At 42.6% G+C, this 27,184-nt stretch overlaps 1 protein-coding gene across 2 annotated transcripts in view; it reads right to left on the bottom strand.

Annotated features, from left to right (window-relative positions):
• LRP12 (LDL receptor related protein 12) overlaps window positions 1-27,184 on the bottom strand; it is a 106,778-nt gene that overhangs the window by 48,728 nt on the left and 30,866 nt on the right. Inside the window, exon 2 of one of the 2 annotated variants that reach the window (XM_073330338.2) lies at window positions 5,841-5,897. The exons of the other annotated variant lie outside the window; for it this stretch is intronic. Within the exon in view, the coding sequence (XP_073186439.2) occupies window positions 5,841-5,897 (57 nt within the window). The remainder of the gene's footprint in view (window positions 1-5,840; window positions 5,898-27,184) is intronic. 2 annotated transcript variants of the gene reach the window in all.

Raw genomic sequence — 27,184 nt, 5'->3', positions numbered from 1 at the left:
ACCACGGCTTTATATAATGGCATTATGATACAGTCTTATTATCTATCCTTTCCCTAATGGTTCCTAACATTCTCTTAGTTTTTTTGACTGCCACTGACCATTGAGCAGATGTTTTTGGAGACCAATCCACAATGATCCTAAGATTTCTTTCTTGAGTGGTAACAGTTAATTTAGAGCCCATCGTTTTGTATATATAGTTGGGCTTATGTATTACTTTGCATTTATCAATACAGAATTTCATCTGCTATTTTGTTGCCTAGTCACCCAGTTTGGTGAGATCCCTTTGTAATCCTTTATAGTCTGCTTTGGACTTAACTATCTTGAGTAATTTTATATCACTTGCAAAACTTTGCCACCTCACTGTTCACCCCTTTTTGCAGATTATTTATGAATATATGTTGAACAGCACTGGCCCCAGTATAGATCCTTGGGGAACACAGCTATTTACCTCTCCCCACTGTGAAAACTCATTTATTCTTACCCTTTGTTTCTTGTCTTTTACCCAGTTACTGATCCATGAGACAACCTTCCCTCTTATCCCATGACTGCTTATTTTGCTTAAGAGTCTTTGGGTGGGACCTTGTCAACCACTTTATGAAAGTCCAGCTACACTACACCCCTTTTCCATGTTTGTTGACCCCGCTCAAAGAATTCTAATAGATTGGTGAAACATGCTTTCCCTTTACAAAAATCATGTTGACTCTTCCCCCAGCAAATCGTGTTCATTTGGGTGTATGAAGATTCTGTTCTTTACTAAAGATAGTAGAGAGTTTACTTTACCTCTACATTTTGCATTGATGAGACTGCTGCTAGAATACTGTGTCCAGTTCTGGTATCCACAATTCAAGAAGAATGTTGATAAAATGGAGAGGATTAAGATAAAAAAAACACTAGAATGATTTAAGAATTAGAAAACATGCCTTATAGTGGTAGACTTAAAGAGCTCAATCTATTTATTTTAACAAAGAGATTAAGGAGTGATGATTACAATCTATAAATATCTACATGGGGAACAAATGTTGGATATTGGGACCTTCAATGAAGGTTTAACAAGACTCCATGGCTGAAGCTAGACAAATTCAGACTAGAAATAAAGCTTATATTTTTAACAGGGTAATTAACCGCTGGAACAATTTACCAAGGGTTGTGGTGGATTCCCCATCACCGGCTATTTTAAAACCAAATTTAACGTTTTTCCTAAAAGATATGCTCTAGGAATGATTTTGGGGGATCCAAAAATAGGGAGGATTTCAGCCCCCCGCACTTTCTTTTTTTAAGTGTGGGGGGGGAAATCATCAGAAATTGTTGACTCAGATTTGATAAGATTGTTAAAGGGGAAAAGGAGACAGAAGAGTGTCTTTAGGATAATATTTACCAGCCACTAGAACAGGCTGAAGAAACTTAAGCTGAAATGCTGAAGGAGACAGCTAAAACGCTAGCCACCATCTGCATTGCAAAACTGACAATACAAGGCACACAGAGTGATTTTTTTTAAAAAAACTTTTTTTAAAACCACCAATACAGAGAGGTGTTATAACTGTACAAGTTGAGATTATTTATTTGGGTTTTGAAAAACCAATTCAGTAAATTCAATTTCACAATAAAGATGGGTCTGTAAAGGGTCACCATTATCAGCTTGCAATCTAGACAATTTAAATTGTAGGGCATTTTGTAAGGACTGGTCCTACTTTGAGCAGGGGTTGGACTAGATGACCTCCTGAGGTCCCTTCCAACCCTGATATTCTATGATAATACCCCTTGCCTATTTGTGTGCTTCTATAATCACATTTATCATTTTAAAAATATATTTCTCTCACATGTTGCCATGTGAATGACTCATACAAACAAAGGGGTAAGGGTGGGAACTTGAGTCATCACTCAGGGAATAAGATAGCAATATTAACTATATTGAACAAAATACATTTTCAAATGCAGCATATGAACAAGTTGAAATATTGAAAAAAATACTCCCGTCTTTTTCATTAAGTACTTCTTTACCGAAAGTGTTATTTACTGAAGAAATGCCCCCTTCAAGAATTCCAAGCCGGCATTTCTCTCCCCCACCTGGATATTTTTGAATGTCCAAACACTGGTTATACTAATGGCAGCTGACACGCAAAAAACTGCTCATACAAGAACACAGACAATATGATTCTGTCTTTTAACGCTATGCTGAAAAAGCTATGCTCATTTATATTAAGGAGCAAGTGCTAGTCTGACATACATAACCTGTTATCAACAAAAACACCAGGGATCATGCTATTTTATGCTATTAAAGCATTGTTTAGTAATGTAGTTTTAGAATAGCAGCATCAGAAGTCTACAGACAAATCAAGACACCCATTTCATTCTAAACCCCTCTTCAATCACAACTTTCTGGAAAAAAAAGTTTCATGCCTGTCTTTTTCAATGTCAAATTTAAAGTTGAATTTGAAAAGATCAAAGGGCAAAAGCTTTTGGCCACCAGTTACAAATGTTTTTAAACAAGTTTTCTGGCTTTAAGGAAGTTGTTTTGTCTTTTTAAAATGTCCTAATAAAATTACTTTGTTTTGACTCAATGTAATCCTCAGTGAGGAATGATAAATTTTGGGGGGAGGGAGGGAAAGCTTTGAAAAGACAATTGTAGTTGTTTGAAAGGCAGGTATTGAACATCTGCAGTATGTCCTTATCCTTACTGATTTAAGTGCATACTTCATGCATCTGCAGTATAAGGCATGGACACATTTAAAAACAGGGTACAGATGGATCATTGGGTGTTTTTTTTCTCTCCAGAACTACTTATTTCACTCACCTCCACCCTTCTCCCTTTTAATCATTTTAATCATTACATTATATTGCAAAACAATCTGAGATTAATGTGCAGAAAGCAGGTCAATGGCAAGAAAACTAAAAAAAATTCTGCATTGAAAAATTTCCACCATGCACATTTAGGAGAAAGAAGGTAATAGGTAAATTAAACTATTTATTTATTGTTTCCAGCTGGGAATATATATATTTAGAAACTGACATTTACAAAAATTAAGAACCATATTGCTGTCTTACTCCTCAGGATCTGGCAGCCCCCTAGGGTATGTCTATGCTGCAATTAAACATCCATGGCTGGCCCAGGCCAGCTGACTTAGGCTGTCGAATTGTGGGGTAGATGTTTGGACCCATCACACAGCCCAAGCTCTGAGACCCTCCCATCTCACAGAGTCCTATAGCCCATGCTCCAGCCCAAGCCCAAAACATCAAAACCACAATTAGCCCCTCAGCCCAAGCCCAAGTCAGCTGGCACAAGCTAGCCAAGGGTTTTTAATTGCTGTGTAGACATACCCTTACAGTCTGCCCTAACACCACAGGGAGAAGTTGTGTTATTCCCTTTTCCTAGCACAGCACAGGTCACCCTCTGCATTGGCTCAGCTGTGCTGGTCAGATTGTTAGGGGACTGACCCAAGACTCCACCACTTTCTACCCATCCACACATGAAAAGGGGTAGCAGCAGATGCTTTCTCCCCCTGAATTGTGACACATGATGCAGGTTGTCACAAGGAGAAAAGGGATGAGGTCCAGGAGAAGAAATCCAGTAAGTTAACAAAAAATTGTGGCACGCTATTTTACATTTTTTGTGAGGCTGGGTCCACCCCATTTTTAACAATGACCATACATAAGACCTGTAAACATCTGTGCTATTTATTATTTATACATGCCTGGCACTTTACTACTTTGCACACCAAATCTGAGGAAATGATGATGATGCAGAAGCAGTAGGACAGCAAAGGTCTACTGTAATCTGAATTTGACAAGTCATCACCTGACAAGCAATGGAAATAAAATAAAATAAGTAGTATGATGGAGAGGGCCAACTAATCAGAAACTTACCTAAAGTTTCTAAAAGTATCTTCATATAAAATGAGAAGCTTAATCACGACACTATATCGCAATAAAAACAAAAACAAAAAAACCACACACACCAAGGATAGGATTTTCAAATTTTGTAAATCTCTTTCACTGAGCAAAAGCGAGAGCTGAATTTACATCCTGGCCTCCTTCTCAAAAGACAACTTGGAAAAGGCACTGGTTCCCAGGAACTAATGGGAGTTTCCCCATGAGATTATAGGAGCTGGCTCTCTTCACCCTCAATTTTAATAGGCTCTGAGAATGCCTTTTGAAGTCTCCCATAATACCCCACACTAAGCAAGAAAGGTTTAATCCCGCACTACGATCAGAGGAAGTCCCATCCCTCAGATCCTGCTGGGCATGCTCCAACTGCTGTGTTAGTATAAAGGAGAGCAGCTCAGCTCAGCCTGGGCTGGCCACCGATGAGGAAGCACACTTGGTAGAGGCTCCAGACCAGGAGCAGCTACAGCCCCTGACAGCAGGAACTAAAGATCTCGGGGACCAGACCGGAGACCTGCTACCTATAGTCAACCAGCAGCAGTTCAACTTTCAGGGAGCTACCTGGTTTTAGGAAACCCGGAGACCCGAACAACAGCTTCTAGAACCACGGTAGGAAGTGGCCCAGGGAGGCGGAGCGAATGGTATCTTCCACCTGTAAAAAGTCAGTTGTGTTGTGGTCAGAAATCCACTGACTGGGTGATGAATGTTCTCGCCACAGACAGTTGGCGGCAGCCCTTGACTCTGGTCACTACGCTGTGCAACCCTGCATCCGAGGGCTGCTATACTGACTCTGGCAACTAGGCCACGTAGCCCTGAACCCAAGGGCAGCCACCTTGACTCTGTCCATTGAGCTGCACTGTTTTGAGTCCCAGGACAGTCTGGTAGACTTGTAACCATGGTGCCAGCACAACCCCACTCCACCTCAAAGGGGGACGGGGTGTGCGTACACCGCAACACCACTGCTTTGGGCAGATGTACCAGAAAGTGTGGGATAGATACCAAGAAGGCATTGTAATGGAAACCGTGCAGTACAGTAAAAAGATGGTTGCAAAGTAAAACTGCATCCCAAACAGCCAATTTGCACTCCTGGTCCTTACATGGGTGCTATCTCATCTGTATGTTTACCAGTAGCTTAATTCTCTAAAGTACAGATATCCTAAATATATGTATGAGCCGTGAAAAAATCTGCCCACAGCCCACCTGACAGCGTTTCAATCTACTAGCCTTTTATCTCTGGAGACAGAAGTTACAAATGAAGATTACTTGAGTGTCACCTAGTCCCTTCGTGGACATTTGTCCACACCACAAACACACAATTCAGCACAAATGGAAGTTACTCCTCAGAAAAGACCCAAGAGCTACAATAATTAGAAGGCTGCAGGCAGGACTATATATTGGCAAAGGAGTGGAGCAACCCTTTAGCACTACTTGTCCACACTCTGGCCTGTATTATACCAGCATCTATCAGTTCCTCAATTTCATGAGCTGCAATTTTTTTTTATTATTATTATTTATTATTAAAGAAACTGTGCAGTCAAGTGAATAGTAGTTTCAGGTACTGTGTCAATCTAATCAACAAAAATGTATAACTTCTGGATATGTTATTCTTTGATAGCAAGAGTGTCCAAAATTACATTTCAATAAATTTCATTTCACAAAACTTTGCTGTGGAAAGAAAATATCAATTCAACTTAAACCAACTTTTCTCTTAGTTCAATGTTTGTATGGAAAAATAATTAAGCAGTCCACTTAGAAAAGCATAATCTGTTCATGAGCATGCAGGTATCAATTTTATCTTATGAGACTTTTTCCATGTTCCAGTTGCTTCATTCCTTATTACATGCTGCAAAAGGCAGTAATAATTTTTATAGCCAAATATCTCTTCTTAAGATACCAGGTGGCTTTCAATATTTACCATTTAAGTCATGCATGAAATTTAAACATTACAAAAAATGACTTACCAGTTGACACTCCTGAAATATGCACATTTTCAGAATGTTCTGCAAGAGCACCATTTCCTAAAATTAAACATAATGAATAAACTAATTTCCAAGATAAAATTTGTAAAAATTCTTCAGATACCCTTCTATAGAAAAGAGAACAAAACTGAGCTGCTTTGATTAATATTCAATATTTGAGATCCTAGGCCTCTTCTACAACACTACCTTTGAAAGAGATTAGAAAAACACAACTATTGTACAATTATGAGGAAAACAAAGCACTTTTATCAGTCTGTATGGAGTGGCTGAATGAACTCGAAAATTAGGGAAGGAGAACCTGGTGAGTTTTGGGGTTTTGAGAAACTTCCAGTACATTAAAAAAAAAGGGGGGATTTGGATTTCCTGCAACATTTTTACTTTATTTCAATCATTTTGTTTTTCAGGGGAAGTTAGTTTAATGAACCATTTTTTTAAACAGAGAAACAAAAAGGAAAGCAATTGCTATGCAAACAAAGACATCCATGAGAGATAACTTTGCTAATGAATGCTGCCTGCTCATCTATCCAAGAAGATAAATTTCGATCTAACCAGTGACTAGCCACCAATGTGCACTGCAAATTAAATGTGCCATGCAAAGACTGTATGGAAAAAAGTGTATTAAAAACTGAGGGCCAAAAAAAAAGGATATTTTTTATTGTCAGCCACTGCTCTGCTACACTATGTTACAAATTTAAGTTCATGTTTCTCTGATGGAATTTGTTCCTCTCCATGTTGGGTTTTTTGCATTTGTTCATTTCATCCCATTTTATGTAATATTTATTTTTTTTAATTTCTACTCCTCTGTTTCTTTGTGCATTTCTCCCTGTGGCACATCAACTTTCACTATCCCTTTCTTTCCACTGCAATTTTTGTTAACCTTTACCACTGTTTTTGGAGTCTCCTAATAAGGATACCTCTGCAGCAGCCCATTTACCATATGTGAAGTTGCAGATCACACAAGACAGCTGTTTTCATAAATGGTTTGCATTGATCAGATAAAGGAACCTATAGCTAGAAACAGACCAGTAAGACAGTTTTGCAGCCACAAACAGGACTCAACCCCAAAAAGATCTGTCTGAGTTCTTAATTCAGAACCTATGTTGGGGGGAAAGGGTAGAAGAGGAGGGGAAGAGATGGGAAGAAGAGTTCTTCCATTCGTCTACTGGAAAATATATAGAAAGTGACAGGACAAAGTATGAGGAGAAAGTATGTGTTTATGAAAATTCTAACACAAATTGGAAAGCGTATGACCAAGAACAAATCTCATAATGCTCAACAGCTGTGTTTAGTAGTTACAAAAAAATGCTTCCTGTGTGATAGCAAAGGAACAGCAAAGATGGAGCGAGACTATTCTTTCACTCACTTCCCAAGAAAAAACTGTACAATCATGGGATGAAAAAACACTGAAGAAAAAAAAGACAATTTCCAAGTTGTTTCCATTTCTCAGTATTTGAAAAGGATCCTTTTTTAAAAAAAATTTGTGAATGTTATTGAACAGGTTATTGAAATTGATTTTGATAGTTCAATAATACTTGTGATAAAAATTTTCAAGGAACACTATAGCAAAATCCAAAGATTTCTAAATTGAGTTTTGGTTTGTTGTTTAAAGAAACACCACATTCCAACAAAAAAGATTAATTTGAAAAATTTTAAAAACTTCATTAATGATGAATAGTTTCAGTCCAGCTGAACAAATAGGATTGCCAAAATTGAAAGGAATACCTATACCCATATCCAAACATTAAACCACAATTAATTCTTTATTGACCACACTACACAAAAGTTTAAAATATAGCCTTATATGACATATCAAATTTAAAGCTGTTTCCATTTTACACAGAGGAAAATCTAGATATTCACATTACAAGAAATTTTTGTGCCTCTGATTTATTTTCAAGTTTTTAATAACAGTTGGCCTTTCTGAGCCTGTACTGTAAGCAGCAGTCTTGCTTTAAAGTGATATTATTTTGTGACAGTGGTGGTATGGTGCCCTCAAGGGATCACAAACCAACTTTGTCCTGTTTTTCTACTGGTTTAACAATTATAAGAAAAACATTATTATTAAATAATTAAACCTTTTGTTTTAAATTACAGACCTTTTATCCTGTGAATTGCAGTAGGGATTATTCAACATTTTCATTAGTATTTTTAAACAGAGGTAACAAGCATTCTAAATTAAATTTGTAAATGTTATTAAATTTGGAGGCAAAGTGAACAGTGGAACAGATGAAAATGAAGGAATTTACAGAGGTTAGAAATATGTACAGAAAAACTAAAAGGTATTTGTCTGAACTGAAACAAGCCCATACATCTGGGAGAAAAATCATCCAAAACTGATATTCAGCAGACAGGAAAGACTTCAGAAGTAGTAATATCCAGAAGATCTAGACAATAAATGAGCTTGCTTTTCCAATGAGATTGAGAAAGGAAGAAAACCAAAGTAATTTTGGGCTGCATATACAGGAACATGATGTTACAGACTAAGAAGGTAATAGTTCTGATGAAACCACATCTAGAATGTGTCATATATTCTGGACACAATATCAAAAGCTATTGAAAAGCTGGAAGAAATTTAGAGAACAACAACAGAATTATAAAAAGATTAGCGGGAATGATTTAAGATTAAGAAAGTTATTTATAGCTAACTTAGACTGTCAGGAACAAACAGGAGTGGAAACATATAACCCTTAAAATAGCTGTATACACCAAGAATGGATAGGAATTGTTATGACCACACAACAGGACATAAATTGGAAGTAATGAGGTTAGATCAAGGTTTCTCAAACTATTTACCAAAGTATTTTCCAAGTTTCAAAACAAAGCTGTGATCACTTTTACTAGGTCGTCAATTTTGGCTGACCAATTAAGATTGATTTCCTGCTATTTTGAACCCCCAAAATGATTTCTTGTTTTCTAATTAGGTTTCTCTATGCATCTCAACTCAGAGAGAGAGAGAAGATATATAACACTTCCTACCAGCAGACAGAAATGGTGGTGGTGGGGGGGAGTTTGCAGGAAGCATGCAGTGTCCCTTCATAACAGCTTGGTCAAAGAACCAAAAAGCCCATATGCTCCCCACCTCTAAGTGTTGAAAGGGAACTAATATATGGAAAAAAGCCACGTAGAATAGGGAGTAGTTACTACTCAGGATATTTTCCTCACCCAATTCCAAAAGGCTTGGAACCACGTAGGAAAAAAGGTCAGGATAAGAGATGGGGGTAAAGCTGGGAGGAGTCACAGTAAATAGAATGGCTCCACCTACCAGACTGATGATATAAAACAGACAGTCTTTCGAAAGTTAATGATGCTTGATGTTTAATTCGTTAATGCTGGTAAAGCACCTCAAAATCCTTTTAAGAAAGGATATAAATGCAAGTACTTTACTTGAGAGGGAATTCTGTGTCACTGAGCACGCGCAGAATTTATGTCTCCTGGAGATTTGTTTGCTTCCCTGCAGAAAAATGACTTTCTGACAGGGAAGCAAAGGGAAGCCACAAGACTGGTCATTCGACCCTCCCCATCAATATGTTTCGGGTCCCCAGGGCAGCCAGCAGAGAGGTAAATCACCGTGGGGCAGGAGGTGGGACTGGGGAAGATCCAGCTGGTGACTCCTACCTTGCGTCGGGCTCAGCTGCTAGTCACAGCTGGGCTGGGGAGGAAGGGACTTCCTCTTCCCCTGCATGGCATCAGGGGCCGTGTCAGACCCACTCCCAGACTTTTCCCCCAGCTGCAGGATGCTCTGCGAACTCCCCATTCCTCCCTTCCCCGCTTCCTGTGCCCATCGCTCCTCAGCTGAAGGGGTAGGGATCCGTATACAAGGAGCTGCTCCCCCATCCACCCAACCCCAACCCCATGCATCCAGATCCCCTCATACCCAGGTCCTCCTGCCTAGCCTCATTCCCCTGCACCTGGACCATCTTGACGAGCTACCAGTACCCAGATCCTCACCCCACCAAGCCCCAACCAGCTGTACCTGGATCCCCACCCCACTGAGCCCCACTCCCCCAGCATCTGAACCCCCCACTCAGCCCCTCCTCACCCAGACCCCCACGAGCCCCATTACCGTTGCACCCAGAACCCACAACAATTCTGTGAATCCAGATCCCCGCTGCAACCATATCTCCCACTGAGCTGCCTGCACTCAGATTGCCCCACACAGAATCCTCTCAACCCATACCTGCATACCTCCACATTAAGCCCCTCCACACTTGGATCCTGCTTGCTGAGCCTGCCTGCCCACACAGAGGGTCAGGGCCCTGGGGTATTTCTGGGGCAGGCCAGGTCCCAGCACTGAGTGAGGGTTGGGTGCAGCCTCACCCCTAAGTCTGTTTAGTATGGGGATGGGGGAGCTGCACAGTGATCTCCCACCTCTGTGCAGCCAGAGGCCTGTGCTCCCCACTGCCATGCTGGAGCCTCCACATTTATTTGACAAATAAAATTTGCAGAATTTTAAAATATTGTGTGCAGAATTTTTATTTTTTGGTGCAGAATGCCATCAGGACTAATACTTGGACACACACTTACGAAGTACAGAGATGACGCACACTTAGGTCACCTTGGAAGCAGACAGAGTTGTGACCCAAGCCTTTAATTTCACAATTCTTAGTTCTGACCAACATCCTGTCTAACTGGTTAGTGAATGTGGCTTACTCCTGAGATGGGAAGAAAGAATGCCTCGCCCAAATAATTAGCCAATAGTGATTCTTAGAAAGTACTTAACTCTGAACATGTAGTGCTGAAATGGTCTGCTCCTCTGATTTTTGCCCAAATTAATCAGTTGTCCAAATAGAATGGACATACACTTTTCTGGGAAGAAAGAAATGCCATGGCACTAGTAAGAAGTACAGGAAGTTACAGATTATCTGAAGTGCTCTGATGTAGGCAAAGTTCAGTGCAGACTAAAAACAAGAGAAATTTCTGATGAACAAGGTGAACAATGATACAAAAATAAGCATCTTGAAGACTGATTGCATACAATTTTTCTTTGACTAACTGTGCCTTCATTTTCTATCAGAAGGTAGTCTTGCATAGACCAGTATTTCTATCCTTATCGACCTTGGGCTATCAACAGTTACAGTTTGGAATTTTAAGATTAAAAATAACTAATTGTGCCTCAGTGTTGAAGAGCGAAATGGCAAACTTCACCTTAACTGTAAGCTCCTATTATTATATTCAGTCAGATTGGACATATATATTGCATTTATGTAAATCCTATTTTAAAGTGTTGAATATTTTTCAGTGCACACAAAGTAAAACACATTCGTAATATATACATGCACTGTCTGGGAATACTTTACTGATTTAATTAATTTAATTAAATTTGGAGAAAATACGTAAACACACACACACAGACTGAAGAAATGCAAAGCCTGTTTTAAAGAGGAATTCATCTGATTGCTGAAATAAAAAAAGGTCTTTATCCAAGTGAAAAATATGAAGAATTAACCATGCTATATTTTTGCAATCAGACCCAGTAATTATTCCCTTCCTCCAAAATTTTTGCAGACATGTCTTCTCACAAGCTGAAGCCTTCCATGTCAAGATCAAGTCTGGGCCATTATTTTTAATAGCCAGATTATGAAACCTAAAATAGAGGTTTATAAATTGAAGACCTGCCATGGCAAAATTGCTATAAAAAGTGATAACTATAGCTAATTTAACAAAAGCTAAAATGTAATGTGCTAGCATTATGCCATAGCACCACATTGGATGGAAGCACTTCTGTTGAACACATAATTATCAGGGATAAGGTGTCAAAATGAACAGCTCTTAATGCTTTACTACACCATGTGCACTTCAATTTGCTGTAATTTTCAGCACAATACATTGTATGAGCCATTCTGGTTGGTTTCCTTCAGCTGCTTTCCAAAGGCTGTCTATCTTTGTAACCTGACAAACATTAACTGAGCAAGAAATGTGTGGCCATCCATTTTGCAGGTCTGCTCAGTCACAATGCAGGTACACATTCACTTGTTGGTTATCAGAAAAGTCTTACCAAAGCCAAAACACAAAATTTAACCAGACTGCATCTTGAAAAAAATAGGTTGTCTAAAAATCTAAATTTTAAAAATTCATTATTTGTTGCATATGTATTCTTATGTTACTTTATTACAGTCAACCACTTATAGAGGTGGAGCAAACAAAACACTTCTCCCACATATTTTTGCCATTATAACAAATGTTTGCAATCTTTATTTAAACTGTAACTCCTAAGCAGAGGGGATAGAAAGTGAATCTGACATAGGAGACAAACCTTAAATTAAACATGTACCTACTGATAGAGATTCACTTTGATTTAGAAGAATCGCAGTGATTTGAAAAATCTTACTTCCAAACATTTGGTAAATTAAAATAAGTTTTGTTTTGTTTTTTTAAATGATCTTCCAATGGTCTTAGTATCACTGTGCATATCTGGAAGACTGTCTTAATGTGTAAAAAATCATCATTCAATATTATACTTCAAGGTGCGTACAAACCATGGTCTTGTTGACTACACACTTGCCTACCTGAACACCGAATGAGGCAGGGGCACAATCATCAACTCTGAATACTGAAGGCCTAAATCTGCTCTCCATTACACCAATGTATGGTCAGAGTAAATGCATTTCCTTAGGCCATGTGTACACTATGAAAGTACTCCGATTTTACATAAGTCGATTTTTGGGACAGATTGCATCAAGTCGAGTGCATGCGTCCACACTAAGCACATTAATTCGGCGGTGTGCGTTCACAGTACCGTGGCAAGTCGACATTCCTAGCGGTACACTGTGGGTAGCTATCCCACAGTTCCCGCAGTCCCCGCTGCCCATTGGAATTCTGGGCTGAGCTCCCAGTGCCTGATGGGGCCAAAAATCTGTCGCAGGAGGTTATGGGTAAATGTCATCAGTTAACTCTCCCTCTCTCCGTGAAAGCAACAGCAGACAATCATTTCGCACCCTTTTCCCTGGATTGCCCAAGCAGACGCCATAGCACAGCAAGCATGGAGCCCGTTCAGCTCACCGCAGCAGTTATGACCATTGTAAACACCTCGCACATTATCTTGTGGTTTATGCAGAACCAGCACCTGAAAAACCATGAGAGGAGGCGACAGAAGCAGGGTGATGAGGACATGAACACAGATTTCTCTAAAACCGTGGTCCCCAGCAATTTGGAGATCATGGTGTTTCCACGGCATGAGCCTGCCCCAGAACACCGATTCTAGGCTCGGGAAACAAGCACAGACTGGTGGGACCGCATGGTATTGCAGGTTTGGGATGATTCCCAGTGGCTGCGAAACTTTCGCATGCATAAGGGCACTTCCATGGAACTTTGTGACTTGCTTTCCCCTGTCCTGAAGCACAAAAATACCAAGATGAGAGCAGCCCCCACAGTTCACAAGCGAGTGGCAATAGCCCTGTGGAAGCTTGCAACGCCTGACAGCTACCCATCAGTCGGAAATCAATTTGGAGTGGGCAAATCTACTGTGGCGGTTGCTGTGATGCAAGTAGCCAACACAATCACTGAGCTGCTGCTATCAAAGGTAGCGACCCTGGGAAATGTGCAGGTCATAGTGGATGGCTTTGCTGCAATGGGATTCCCTAACTGTGGTGGGGCGATAGACGGAACCCATATCCCTATCTTGGGACCGGACCACCTGGGCAGCCAGTACATAAACCGCAAGGGGTACTTTTCAGTGGTGCTGCAAACACTGGTGGATCACAAGGGACAATTCACCAACATCAGCGTGGGATGGCCGGGCAAGGTACATGACGCTCGCATCTTCAGGAACTCTGGTCTGTTTCAAAAGCTGCAGGAAGGGACTTTATTCCCAGACCAGAAAATAACTGTTGGGGATATTGAAATGCATATAGTTACCCTTGGGACCTAGCCTATCCTTTAATGCCATGGCTCATGTAGTCGTACACAGGCACCCTGGACAGTAGTAAGGAGCTGTTCAACTATAGGCTGAGCAAGTGCAGAATGGTGTGTGCATTTGGACATTTAAAGGGTCGCTGGTGCAGTTTACTGACTCGCCCACACCTCAGCGAAACCAATATTCCCATTGTTATTGCTGCTTGCTGTGTGCTCCACAATCTCTGTGAGAGTAAGGGGGAGACGTTTATGGCAGAGTGGGAGGTTGATGCAAATTGCCTAGCCACTGAATATGCGCAGCCAGACACCAGGGTGGTTAGAAGAGCACAGGAGGAAGCGCTGCGCATCAGAGAAGCTTTGAAAACCAGTTTAATGACTGGCCAGGGTATTGTGTGACACTTCTGTTTGTTTCTCCCTGATGAAAACCCACCCCCTTGGTTGCCTCTAAATTCCATATAAGCCACCCGTCCTCCCCCCTTTGATCACAGCTTGCTTGCAAAGGAAATAAAGTCACTATTGTTTAAAAAACATGTATTCTTTATTAATTGATTACAAAAATAGGGAGATAACTCACTAGGTAGCCCAGGTGGGGTGTGGGAGGAGGGTAGGAGGGAAGGAAAAGGCCACTTTAAAACTTCTTGAATGACAGCCTTCTGTGGTTTGGGCTGTCCACTGGGGTGGAGTGGTTGGGTGCCCGGAGCCTCCCCTGCATTCTTGGGTGTCTGCGTAAGGAGGCTATGGAACTTGGGGAGGAGGGAGGGCAGTTAAACAGGGGCTGCAGCAGCACTGTGATCCTACTGCCGTTCATGAACCTCCACCAGACGCCGGAGCATGTCCGTTTGATCCCGCAGTAGCCCCAGCGTTGCCTCATGCCTCCTCTGATCTTCCTACCACCACCTCTCCTCACGTTCATCGGCCACTTTCCTGTACTCTGCTACTGTGTCCCTCTACACATTCTGCTAAGCTCTGTCAGTGCCGGACGACTGCGTGAGCTCAGAGAACATTTAATTGCGCGTGCGTTTTTTTTCGTCGCCTTATCTGAGATAGCCTTTGGGACGGAGGAGGGAGGCTTGAAACATTTTTTCCTCCAGCAGCTGCAAAAGGGAGTGAAGTATTCTAAAAGATACATTTTACAGAACAATGGCTATACTCTTTCATGGTGAACACCACTATTCACATTACATAGCTGTAGCGGGGTGGCTACCCTGATCCTAAAATAGAAGGGGTTAAAAGCAGCCCTGGAGAGGGCTGTGACTGGGGATGGCTGATTGGGGAAGCAGCCGCAGCTGGGCCATGCCCCAATCAGGCCCCCAGCTGGCCTGTATAAAAAGGCTGTGAGCCAGAGACGCAAGAAGTCTCTCTCCAAGCTGAGAGAGAGCAAGGCCTAGCTGCCTGCCTGACAGGGTACTGAGGGTAGTACAGATGCTGGGGAAGGAGCAGGCTGAGTGGGGGTGCTCCAAGCTGGCAACTCCCCATGCTGAAGGGCCTGGTCCAAGAGCCACAGAGGTACTGGGGGGCAGAGGAAGGCAGCCAGGCCGAACCCCCTTGCTTATGATGAGTGGCCTTTACACTTCAGTCTGCCCCAGGGAGCGGGGGCTAGCTGATGACTGGCAGTAGTCCGGACTGAGGCAAGGTGGGGACAGCGGATTGGGGGTTCCCCAGGAAGGGGAGACCCAAAGGCAGAGAAAGGGACATGGGGGCCAGAGCTGTGCAGACCACCGGCCTGAAGAGGGTGCTCCGCGCTGGAAAGAGCTAATTCCTGGATGACCAGCAGGAGGCACCGCAGGGGTGAGTCTGCGCCTTTACAATAACACATGTGATTTTGGTACAAGGTCGCATTTTGCATCTTATATTGAGTGCCTGCAGCTTTGGTGTTAGAGATCACACATGCAGTGCCAGGCAACAGAATTCGGCTTGCAGGCAGCCACGGTAAGCCATAGTCTTTCGGCTTCTGCAACCTTCATAACAGCAGTGCCTCCTCTCCCATACCAAGCAAAGCACACTGAGCTGGCCATTTAGTGCTACGGTTTTCCTGTTAACTTGCAGCAGCAGAAACCAAACTAACCCTCCCTCCCCCCATCCAATTCTCTGGGATGATCGCTTTACCCTTTCCCCCACTGCGTGGCTGGCATCAGGGAAGATCCCTGCTAGCCAAACATGAACAGCTCAACACCAATGCCCCCCCCCACCACCACCATATGGCTAACTACGGGGAGGATTTCTTTTCAGCCACAGGCAAACAGCCCAGTAGGAACAGCCACCTCTGAATGTCCCCTTAATTAAATTCCCCTATTTCAACTAGGTTACCATGAACGATATCACTCTCCTGAGGATAACACAGAGAGATAAAGAACGGATGTTGCTTGAATGCCAGCAAATACCGGGACCATACGCTGCCAAGCTTTGTCATGCAATGATACCAGATTACTTGCTACTAGCATAGCATGGTAAAGTGTCCTACCATGGAGGATGGACTAAGACTGCTCTCCCCAGAAACCTTCTGCAAAGGCTTTTAGAGTACCTCCCAGAGAGCTTCATGGAGATGTCCCTGGAGGATTTCCGCTCCACCCCAGACACATTAACAGACACTTCCAGTAGCTGTACTGGCCACGAATGCATCCCAAGTCCTCAGGGCTACTTAATCATTAAAAAACACTTGCTTTTATAACATGTATTGTATTTAAAAAGGTACACTCACCAGAGGTCCCTTCTCTGGCTTTGTTGGGTTGGGAGGGTATTTCAGTCAGGGTGATAAAAAGATCCTGGCTGTCGGGAAGAGCGGTGTGCTGTGTGCTCTCCTCAAGCTCATCGTTGTCCTCCTCCTCGTCTTCCCCATCTGCAAAATCCTCAGGCATGGCGGAGAGTACCTCAACATCGGAGTCCATGGACAGCGGTGGGGTAGTGGTGGTGGCCCTCCCTAGAATTGCATGCAGCTCAGCGTAGAAGCGGCATGTCTTGGGCTCAGTCCCGAAGCATCCGTTTGATTCTTTGGTTTTCTGGTATGCTTGTCCGAGTTCCTTAAGTTTCACGGGCACTGTGTTGCGTCCCTGCTGTAGCCTCTGTCCCTTATGGCCTCAGAGATTTTTTTGAAATATTTTGGCATTTCGTCTTTTGGAACGTAGTTCTGATAGCACGGATTCCTCTCCCCATACAGCGATCAGATCCAGTACCTCGCGTTTGGTCCATGCTGGAACTCTTTTTCAATTCTGGGACTGCATGGTCACCTGTGCTGATGAGCTCGCCTGGCCAAACAGGAAATGAGATTCAAAAGTTCCCGGGGCTTTTCCTGTACACCTGGCCAGTGCATCCGAGTTCAGAGTGCTGTCCAGAGCGGTCACAATGGTGCATTGTGGGATAGCTCCCGGAGGCCAATACCTTCGAATTGCATCCACGCTAACCCCAATTCAAAACGGCGATGTCGATTTCAGCGCTAATCCCCTCGTTGGGGAGGAGTACAGAAATCGGTTTTAAGAGCCCTTTATGTCGAAAAAAATGGCTTCGTTGTGTGGACGGGTGCAGGGTTAATTTGGTTTAACGCTGCTATATCCGACAAACTCGAAGTGTAGACCAGGCCTTAGAGAAATTAACACTGCAGTAACCGCAAAATAAGGTTTAAACCTACAGGATAAACAGTTTTGTTCACAACCGACTATCCAACCTTAATTTAGTGGGGTTCAGCAGAAATAAGATGATTATTAGGGCCCTACCAATTTCACAGCCATGAAAAACAAGTCATAGAAGAATCATAGAGGATTAGGGTTGGAAGAGACCTCAGGAGGTCATCTAGTCCAATCCCCTGCTCAAAGCAGGACCAACCCCAACTAAATCATCCCAGCCAGGGCTTTGTCAAGTCAGGCCTTAAAAACCTCTAAAGATGGTGATTCTACCACTCCCTTAGGTAACCCATTCCAGTGCTTCACCACGCTCCTAGTGAAAGTTTTTCATAATATCCAACCTAGACCTCCCCCACTGAAATCTGAGCACACTGCTCCTTGTTCTGTCATCTGCGAACACTGAGAACGGTCCCATGGACTTGGCATGTCCAGCTTTTCTAAATCATAGAATCATGCAACTGGAAGGGATCTTGAGAGGTCATCTAATCCAGTCCCCTGCACTCACGGCAGGATTAATTATCTAGATCATTCCTGACTGGTGTTTGCCTAACGTGCTCTTAAAAGTCTCCAATGATGGAGACTCCACAACCTCCTGAGGCAATTTATTCCAGTGCTTAACCACCCTGTCAGTTGAGAAGCTTTCCCCAATATCCAGCCTAAACCTCCCTTGTTGCAATTTAAGCACACTGCTTCTTGTCCTATCCTCAGAGGTTAACAACAATTTTTCTTCCTCCTCCTTGTAATAACCGTTTACATCCTTGAAAACTTATGTCCCCTCTCAATCTTCTCTTTTCCAGACTAAACAAACCCAATTTTTTTTTCAATTTTCCTGTGTAGATCATGTTCTCTAGACCTTTAATCATTTTTGTTGCTCTTCTCTGGACTCTCTAATTTGTCCACATCCTGAAATGTGGCGCCGAGAACTGTACACAATACTCCAGTTGAGGCCTAATCAGAGAGGAGTAGAGCAAAGAATTACTTCTCATGTCTTGCTTACAACCCTCCTGCTAATACATCCCAGAATGATGTTCACTTTTCTGCAACAGTTTTATACTGTTGACTCATATTTAGTTTGTGGTCCACTTTGACCCCCAGATCCTTTTCCACAGTACTCCTTCCTAGGGAATCATTTCCCATTTTGTATGTGTGAAACTGATTGTTCCTTCCTAAATGGAGTACTTTGCATTTGTCCTTATTGAATTTCATCCTATTTACTTCAGACCATTCCTCCAGTTTGTCAAGATCCCAACTCTGCAGGCAGCAGAGCAGAAGTAAGGGTGGCAATACCACACCATGCCATCCTTACTTCTGGGCTGCCGCTGCTGCTGGTGGTGGCTCTGCCTTCAGAGCCAAGCTCCTGGCCTCCAGCTCTGTAGGCAGTACTGCCACCAGCCGTAGCGCAGAAGCAAGCGTAGCAGTATCGCACCACCCTCTATAATAACCTTACACACACACACCCTCCTTTTTGGGTAAGGACCTCTACAATTATAACACTATGAATCATGAAATTTATTATTTTAAAAATCCTATGACCATAAAATTGACCAAAATGGACCGTGAACTTGGTAGGACCCTAATTATGATTCATTAAATGAATTCTGTACTGTAGTTCGTACACACAAAGCAGAGAGTGAAGGTGACCAGAAGAGGGAAAAATTGGGCTTGTGTTCATATTTTGCTTCGTTATGATGTGTACAGAAGTCTTTAAATATTTCTCCGTGCAGTTCTCTCTATTTCTCCTGCCTAAACATTTTTTAATTAGAAATTCAGGTCCTTCCTTGCCTGAAGATATCATAGCAATTGAACCAGCAGTGAGATGACATCACTAGAGTCAAGGGACTGAAAGCTGAGCAATTGAAAGGAAAGGCTGTTTTGTCAGAGCAAATAAAAATGTTCTTTTAGTATACATTTAACTTAATTGACGAATGAACATTTTGAAGAAAGGCATTTTTGTTACAGCTTAGCTGAAAGGATGAGAAATTGAATCTGTGAAAGCTCACATTACACTTCCAGGAAGTGCTCCAGCAAAACCAGACTTGACATCCCAGATATATCCAAGTCAGCAACAACCAAAAACAGTCAAAACAGTAAACTGGCATGCACAAACCCATATTTTATTTTTGCAGTTCACAATTATCTTTGCTATTCTTTGACTTTTGTGTGCTTAATTTTGAAGCATCCCATTCTTTTAATATCTTCATATTCTCACTCACACACACAGTATATAGAGATATCCCTCCACAACTCTGGCCCATATCCATGAGATAAACTGCGATAATTGTGAGTTAAAAAAATTATTCCGACCAGTGAGTGCCTGTTCTGAACTTGGTACACAAATCTTTTCCCCTAAGATTTATTCTAACATCCCAAATCCTGACCAACTACATAAAGCTGCCTTAAATTTAAACAATGTCCAACACACCCCAGAAATGTCTCCTCCTGCCACAGACCCAGAACAGATAAGATTAACCCTGTACCAGCAGTATGCTTAATACATAAATATCACTATTAAGTCTGATATCTTAAAGCCCTGCAGAGATAGAATCAGGGACTTTAAGCTGCTGAGAAAGGAAGATTCTCAGTTCACTGAGTCCAACACTTGCTTATAACCTTGGAAAGTATCAAGCTTTAAACTGTGCCATTTTAGTTCTAGAAAAGTTATTTTGGGTAAATCATAGCTTTTTAAGACTCACTCTATACTCTGTATATTGACACCACTAATAATCAAGGCATTGCAAAAACAGAGAGATAAGAGGCAGTTCCAGTACAGTTTTTTTACATCACAAAAACTCTCCTAAAATAGGTATTCTGTGATATATACAAAATACAAGATGGTGTAGTGTGAAAGTTTTAACGGCACTCATTTGAGGTGACCTGTGTAATCACTTACCTAGTACGAGTAAACTGGAAGAAAAGGATCAGGATTCAGGAAGGACTTAGCTCAGTGTGCCACTAGGGTCTTAGAAAAGCAAGTCAGGGAATTAAATAATTTGTGGCTTTCCCACTCATGCACAATACATGCATCATAAACTTTACCATCTGTGTAACTGTTGGGAAAGTAACAACTTCTGTGCGCCTCAGTCTTCCCACACTTTGACTGTTGTCCACTTAGACCAGGGGTGGGAAAACTACAGCCTGTGGGCCATATCAGCCTGCTAGGGCTTTGGATCTGGCCTTCAGGATTGCCTCCCCCCGTGGTGCCGCAGGCCCCACGCGGCTCTCAGAAGCGGCTGGCACCATGTCCCTGGGGCCCCGGGGGGGCGAGGGTAGAGGGCTCTGCGCACTGCCCTTGGCTCCAGGCACTGCCCCAGCAGCTCCCATTGGCCGGGAACGGGGAACTGTTGCCAATTGGAGCTTTGGGGGAGGTCCCTGGAGGCGTGGCAAGGGCAGCGCGCAGAGCCCTATGCCCCCCCCTCCAGGGTCTGCACAGGGATGCGGTGCCGGCCGCTTCTCAGAGCGGCATGGCGCGGAGCCAGGGCAGGCAGCGCCACTGCCACCCTGTAGCCGCTTTAGGTAAGCGGTGCTGGACCGGAACCAGAACCCCTCTTGTACCCCGCAACCTTCCTGCACCCCAACCCGCTTCCCTGAGCCCCTCAGACACTCCACACCCCTCCTCTCCCCCAATTCCTTGCCCTGAGCCCATTCTTGCACACCGCACTCCCTCCTGGACCCCCAACCCCCTAACCCGACCCTGCATACAATTTCCCCACCCAGAAGTGGCCCTCGGCCAAAAAGGTTGCCCACCCCTGACTTAGACCGTACATAGGACTGAACAAATGTTTTTGGTTGAAACTATTTGACAAAATATTTTTCGAAAAAGGTGCCACCTTTCCACAACAAATCTCTTTTTTGGGGAGAGAGGGGGAGGGAAAGGGGGTTGAAAAAACAGACTGGGGGGGGAGAAGAGAGGGCCAAACGGGGGCCTATTTTCTAACTAGCTCTACTTGTAAGCATGAGTGTGCTGGATCCAGCTTTATGGGATTGTACATTGCCTATGACAATGGGGCCTCTCTCTTGTTTGGAGCCCCTAGTCACTACAGAAAGAACGATGAACCACACTCATGTATGTCCTAAATACAATGGAGTTGCATCTTACACAGGGATTAGGTTCTAAAGTCAGAGCATAAGGCAAAAGTCGCGTATAGTCAAAATTACCCTTGAAAATCCCTTAAATCTCCCATAAAGTACAGTATACTGTACATGGTTTTGTGTACACAACCGTATACAGTAATGTATAAATGTATAATGTATACAGTAACGTACAGTATATAATAAAGAGTACATATGCAAAATATAATTTTACAGTACTGTATTTTTAATTACAGGGGGTTGTCCGAGCTTGATGTCGACCCAGGAGACGGAGGTGACAGAAAGCTTGGGTGACGGAGAGCGAGTCGTAGACAAAGTGAATCCTGAAGCACTTGCATGAGAGGAAAGTGATCAGGAACAGCCAGCATGGATTCACCAAGGGAAGGTCATGCCTGACTAATCTAATCGCCTTTTATGATGAGATTACTGGTTCTGTGGATGAAGGGAAAGCAGTGGATGTATTGTTTCTTGACTTTAGCAAAGCTTTTGACACGGTCTCCCACAGTATTCTTGTCAGCAAGTTAAGGAAGTATGGGCTGGATGAACGCACTATAAGGTGGGTAGAAAGCTGGCTAGATTGTCGGGCTCAACGGGTAGTGATCAATGGCTCCATGTCTAGTTGGCAGCCGGTATCAAGTGGAGTGCCCCAAGGGTCGGTCCTGGGGCCGGTTTTGTTCAATATCTTCATAAATGATCTGGAGGATGGTGTGGATTGCACTCTCAGCAAATTTGCGGATGATACTAAACTGGGAGGAGTGGTAGATACGCTGGAGGGGAGGGATAGGATAGGCGTAAGCTCATCTGCTGCTGGTTGTTTTTCCTTGAAAAACATGGTGATCAGCAACTGTCACTGTTGTCTCTTGAGCTGCTCAAACATTTCTTGATAGTGTCTCAAATCGTCCATAATACTACGTGTGATTTTCAGGCTTCGTACCATAGAGGGATCGTATTCAGAAATTAAATCATTCAAGTGTTTCGCTGCTTGGAACACTTCAGCAAATTTATGAAGATACCAACTTGCTGGCTCTTCCTGTTCATCATCATCTTTGTCTTCTGTAGACTATTTTATCAGTTCCTCTAACTCTTCATTAGTCAATGTTTCTCTACGGCTCTCAATTAGTTCTTCAATTTCTTCCTCAAGAATGTCAACAAAGCCATCACCACCCACTTGCCTGGCCACCTAAACAAATGTGTTTCATTTCTTTGTCAATGGTCGGGAAACCCTTAAAATCATTCACACATTCTTTCCATAGGTTTCACCAACACGCATTGACTGTTTCAGGCTTGACTGCATCCACTGCCTGTTTAATATAAGTGATGCAATCGGCAATGTTGAAGGACTTCCAGCACTCCATCACATTAAGATTGGGATCAGCATCCATAGCACTACATATCCGTGAGAACGTAAGCCTTGTGTATGTGACCTTGAAACAGCAAATCATGCCTTGGTTGAGAGGATGGAGGTGGTATTGAGGGGGAGAAAGACTACTTCAGATTTGTTAGGCGCAAACTGGAGTGCCGCAGGGTGGCCAGGAGCTACAATCAGCAACACTTTAAGGTCAAGTCCTTTCTCTTCAAGGTACCGCTTGACCTCCAAAATGAAACACTTGTGGAACCAATCCAGAAATAATGCTGTCTTCACCCAAGCCTTTTTATTTGATTGCCAGAACACAGGCAGGAGATTTTTGTTCTTGCCCCTTTTAGGGCACGGCGATTTGCAGCCCTGTAGACCAATCCCAGCTTTATTAAACGCCCAGCCACATTGCCACAAAATATCAGAGTCACACGGTCTTTAGCTGCTTTGAAGCCATGCGCTTGTCTTTCTGATTTCAAAATGTAGGTGAGGTTGGGCATTTTTTTCCAGAAGAGCCCAATCTCGTCAGCATTAAAAACTTGTTCCGGAAGATACCCCTCTTCTTCTATGATATTCTTTAATTGTGTGGGGTAGGGTTTTGCTGCCTCTTCATTGGCAGATGCAGCTTCACCAGTAGTCTGCATATTTTTGAGGCTGAAGTGGTTCCTAAAACTGTTAAGCCAACCTTGGCTGGCTTTGAATTCCTTCTCATCAGAAGGCTGTCCCTCTTCGGCGGGAGGTTTGAACAGCGCATAGAGGCTGAGCCTTTTCTCGCAACGTGTTGCCATCGATAGGCTCACGTTTACGGTTCATGTCTTCCAGCCACAAGTTTAATGCCTTTTCAATCTTCACTGAAGTCTTATCACGCACCTGGCTCGTCACCTTAGCAGTTATTGGAGCACTTGATGCCACGGCTTGACAAATTTCTCTGTCTCGAATCTTGATAGCATGGATGCTAGATTCGTTGCGGCCATATTTACGCGCCACATTGGAGACAGACATACTGTCTTTCAATAAGTCCAGCACAGCCAGTTTTTCCTCCAGCATTGGAGCAGATCGCTGTTTCTTCGGTTGTGCACCAGATGAAGTAGTTGGCTTGCGTTTAGGGGGCCATCTTGTACAAAAAATAGGTATCTTTAAACACTAGAATCACACTCAGCACGTAGAGATGCTCACACTATGAGAGGCACATGGGAACTGAGACCGACTGAGGGAACAGCAGATTCACGTCTCCCATCTCACTCTGGGGCATATGCTCATTGAGTGGAACGGCGGGCGGAATCGCCTGCACTATTTACAGGTATCTTGTTTTTTTTTTTTGTTTGTTTTTTTTTTGCTGCGCTCGTATAGTTGAATTCAAGAAAGTTAAATGCGCATATGATGCAACTCACCTGTACTTACACACAATTATATTCACACAATGTATTTAGTAATACCTGTGAGAAACTTCAGATTCTCTACTTATTTCATCATCAAAGTTGAATTCTCCCATCTTCCAAAATGCATGCAGCCCAAGCCCAGAAGTCTACACAGCAATTAAACAGCTCCACAGCCCAAGTCCTGCAAGGCCAAGTCAGCTGGCATGGGCCATCTGTAGGTTTTTCTTTGCTCTGTAGACATAACCTCTACCCACTGTACATGTGCAAGAAAGGGTATATCACTTTCCACACAAATCTTCACTTATTTTGTAATGATTGTTAAATATCAATAGGCAATTTAGAAAAGATATTGTGGATGGGGTGCAACTGGCTTTTAGGCATTATCTGTTCTGATCTATAATTTCCTGTTTGGCTGAAGAACACACGACAGGATCGTTGGTTAAATAAAATACGTAAATCTTGTTAACTGAATGTTCTCTATGATCTTTCTTTAGAATTAAGAATTGGGTTCTCAGGACTTGCAATTGAACATTTGTCAAATAATGTTAACACCATAAGCTGTTCAATAAGATGTTTGTTGCCACTGCAGGTAGAGAAAGGAAGAGGTAACCATTTGTTTTAATAATACAAAATTAGACACTCAATGGGAGCACAAATGCTCAGATAATTGAGTTACACTCCCGTGGTGCTATGCAAACATCAACCAAAGTTTCATGCCTAACCAGGGTGAGCAAAAAAACAACAAGATTTCTATAGCTGAGGAATCTCTGCTGCAAAGGTATTGTAAATATTATAGCTATAAATTTAGTGAAGTGTTTCATGGGAAATGGGAATGTATGTTTCAACAGTATTACAGGTTGAACCTCTCTAATCCGGCACTCCCTGGTCCGGCAACATCTGTGGTCCGGCATAGGCAACAGCTCCCTGGGTGCTCTGGGGCTGGAGCAGAGTAGGTGCGGAGCATCTACTGGCACCAAACTCCCCACTGTGCCCCCTTCCTCCCCACGAGCTGGCAGCCCCACACTTACCAATTCCTCATCCTCCCTCCCAGTGCTTTTTCACAGCATTCAAGCTCTGGGAGGGAGGGGGAGGACCTGGGGCCAGCCTCTGAGCCCTCAGGCTGGGGGTCAACAGCTGGGACCCCAGGTGGCAGCAGCACCCCCAAGTGTGGGGCCACACTGGATGCAAAGTCTAGGGGTGCTGCACCACCCCCCACACCCCTACCTCCCACGCTTATGGAGACCTGCTTACACTCTGAATTGACCTCTTAATTCTCTGGTTCGGCACAGTCAGGTCCCGAGGGTGCTGGACTAGAGAGGTTCAAACTGTATAATAATGCAATTAATCCCCATTGATAATTTCCCTTTACTATTTAACTAAAAGAGTGACACATGGATGAGGATATCCTGAAATTATGGCTTACTTAAACACTCTTGTTTAAAAGATATACATGCATGAGATGCATGCACAAACATTAACTGTCAGAGTGCTGAATAAAATATACACCCACACACAGTTTACATTACTTGGTGCAGTTATATTAAGGTTAAAAGTGTAACCTAGTGTTATTATTTTAAGTGCAATTGTGGTGTAATTTTTATTTTTAAAAAATAAGAAAACAATTAGAAAAATCAATTATGCCATTAAATGACTCAGAATGCACAATCTTGACAATGTTCTTTTAATAACTACCTTATGCCATGAAAAATTGTTGAAATATACAATGCTGCTGAAGGTCTTCACTCTTGTGCAAGAACAAACTTGTGCAATTAAGATCCGATTTTCACAGTGTCCGAACACCTGCATTTCCTATTGACTTCAAATGAGGTTGCAGTTGCTCAGCACTTTCAAAAGTCAGACTTTAAATTATTATTCATCTTTATCTCCTGTCTGCTTAATAATAGTGACAGGCCTAGAATCTAGAATCCTACTATGATAAATTTCTAGCACTATGTTTCTACCATACAGCTTAATATGAAGAATATAAAACATTACATGTATTAAAAAAAACTAATTTTCTCTGCAAAACAGCATGTTTTTAAAGTGTAGTTCTAATCTGAAATATGCCAAGTATGACAAGCTGTAAAATCTGCTTCTTGTGTGTATACTGAGTAATATTTACTGACTTCAGTGACAACAAAAGTTTTTAAATACTTTTTACTCCTGCTAGCACTGCAAAGCTAACAGCACAAGGACACTAAACTGGGTTCTTCTCTACCCACTGTAGACTCAGTTCTGTTGGCAAACTTCCAATTGCAGAATCTTTAAGTATTTTAATTTGATGTAAAATTGATTATGTTGTTCATTTCAAAAGCAATATAAAAAACTGAAAGCACATTTCAGTTTACTACAGAATTTAGTACAATATCTCATTATACCAGGGAAAAACTAGAGGATTTGGCACCTTGGGGAGGGACTGTAGTGGGCAATTTGGAGGGGGGGAGCAGGTACCTTTGGCAGCTGAGAGAAAAAGGAACAAGAGTTTTGGAAGTTGTGGTAACTCAGAAGGAGGGGGTGACATACAGCTCTTGGGTTCTCATTAGTGGGTGTTTAGTTCCTGACAACTTTCCCTCTTCCTCACCTCCATCTCTATTCCACTTCGCAAGAAAAGCAGCAACTCCTCATCACTGCCAGTTGCATTTATTAAAGCAGAGAACATCTCTGGAACCGGTATTCAGCTGCCTCTGACTGAAAACTAGTCCATGCATTTGCTCTGCTTGCTGGAGAGCAACTGACAGTGGAGGAGACAGCAGGGAAAACTTTCTAGAGACCCAAGCATTCCACAATTGAAGGAAAATGCAAGGTCCATAAACACAAGGGTCCATAATTATACTGGGGCATAAAAAAAAAAACCCACCACAATGTACATGTTCACTTCGGCAACATTATATAACAGAGGGAAATTTGTGGTTAATGTCCCATGTATTTTTCAGTTTTCCTGTAGCTAGCCGTTTGGTGGGTAGAATAAATACCAGTATTAAGACTGGCCAAACCTTTCAATTCCCAAGTATAATGTTCTCAAAATTCTACTTTTTCGGT

This window comes from Lepidochelys kempii, chromosome 2 (assembly GCF_965140285.1).
Source record: "Lepidochelys kempii isolate rLepKem1 chromosome 2, rLepKem1.hap1, whole genome shotgun sequence".
Classification (NCBI taxonomy): domain Eukaryota; kingdom Metazoa; phylum Chordata; order Testudines; family Cheloniidae; genus Lepidochelys; species Lepidochelys kempii.
Note: the sequence above shows the minus strand (reverse complement) of the source record. Positions and strands in the feature narration are given on the sequence as shown.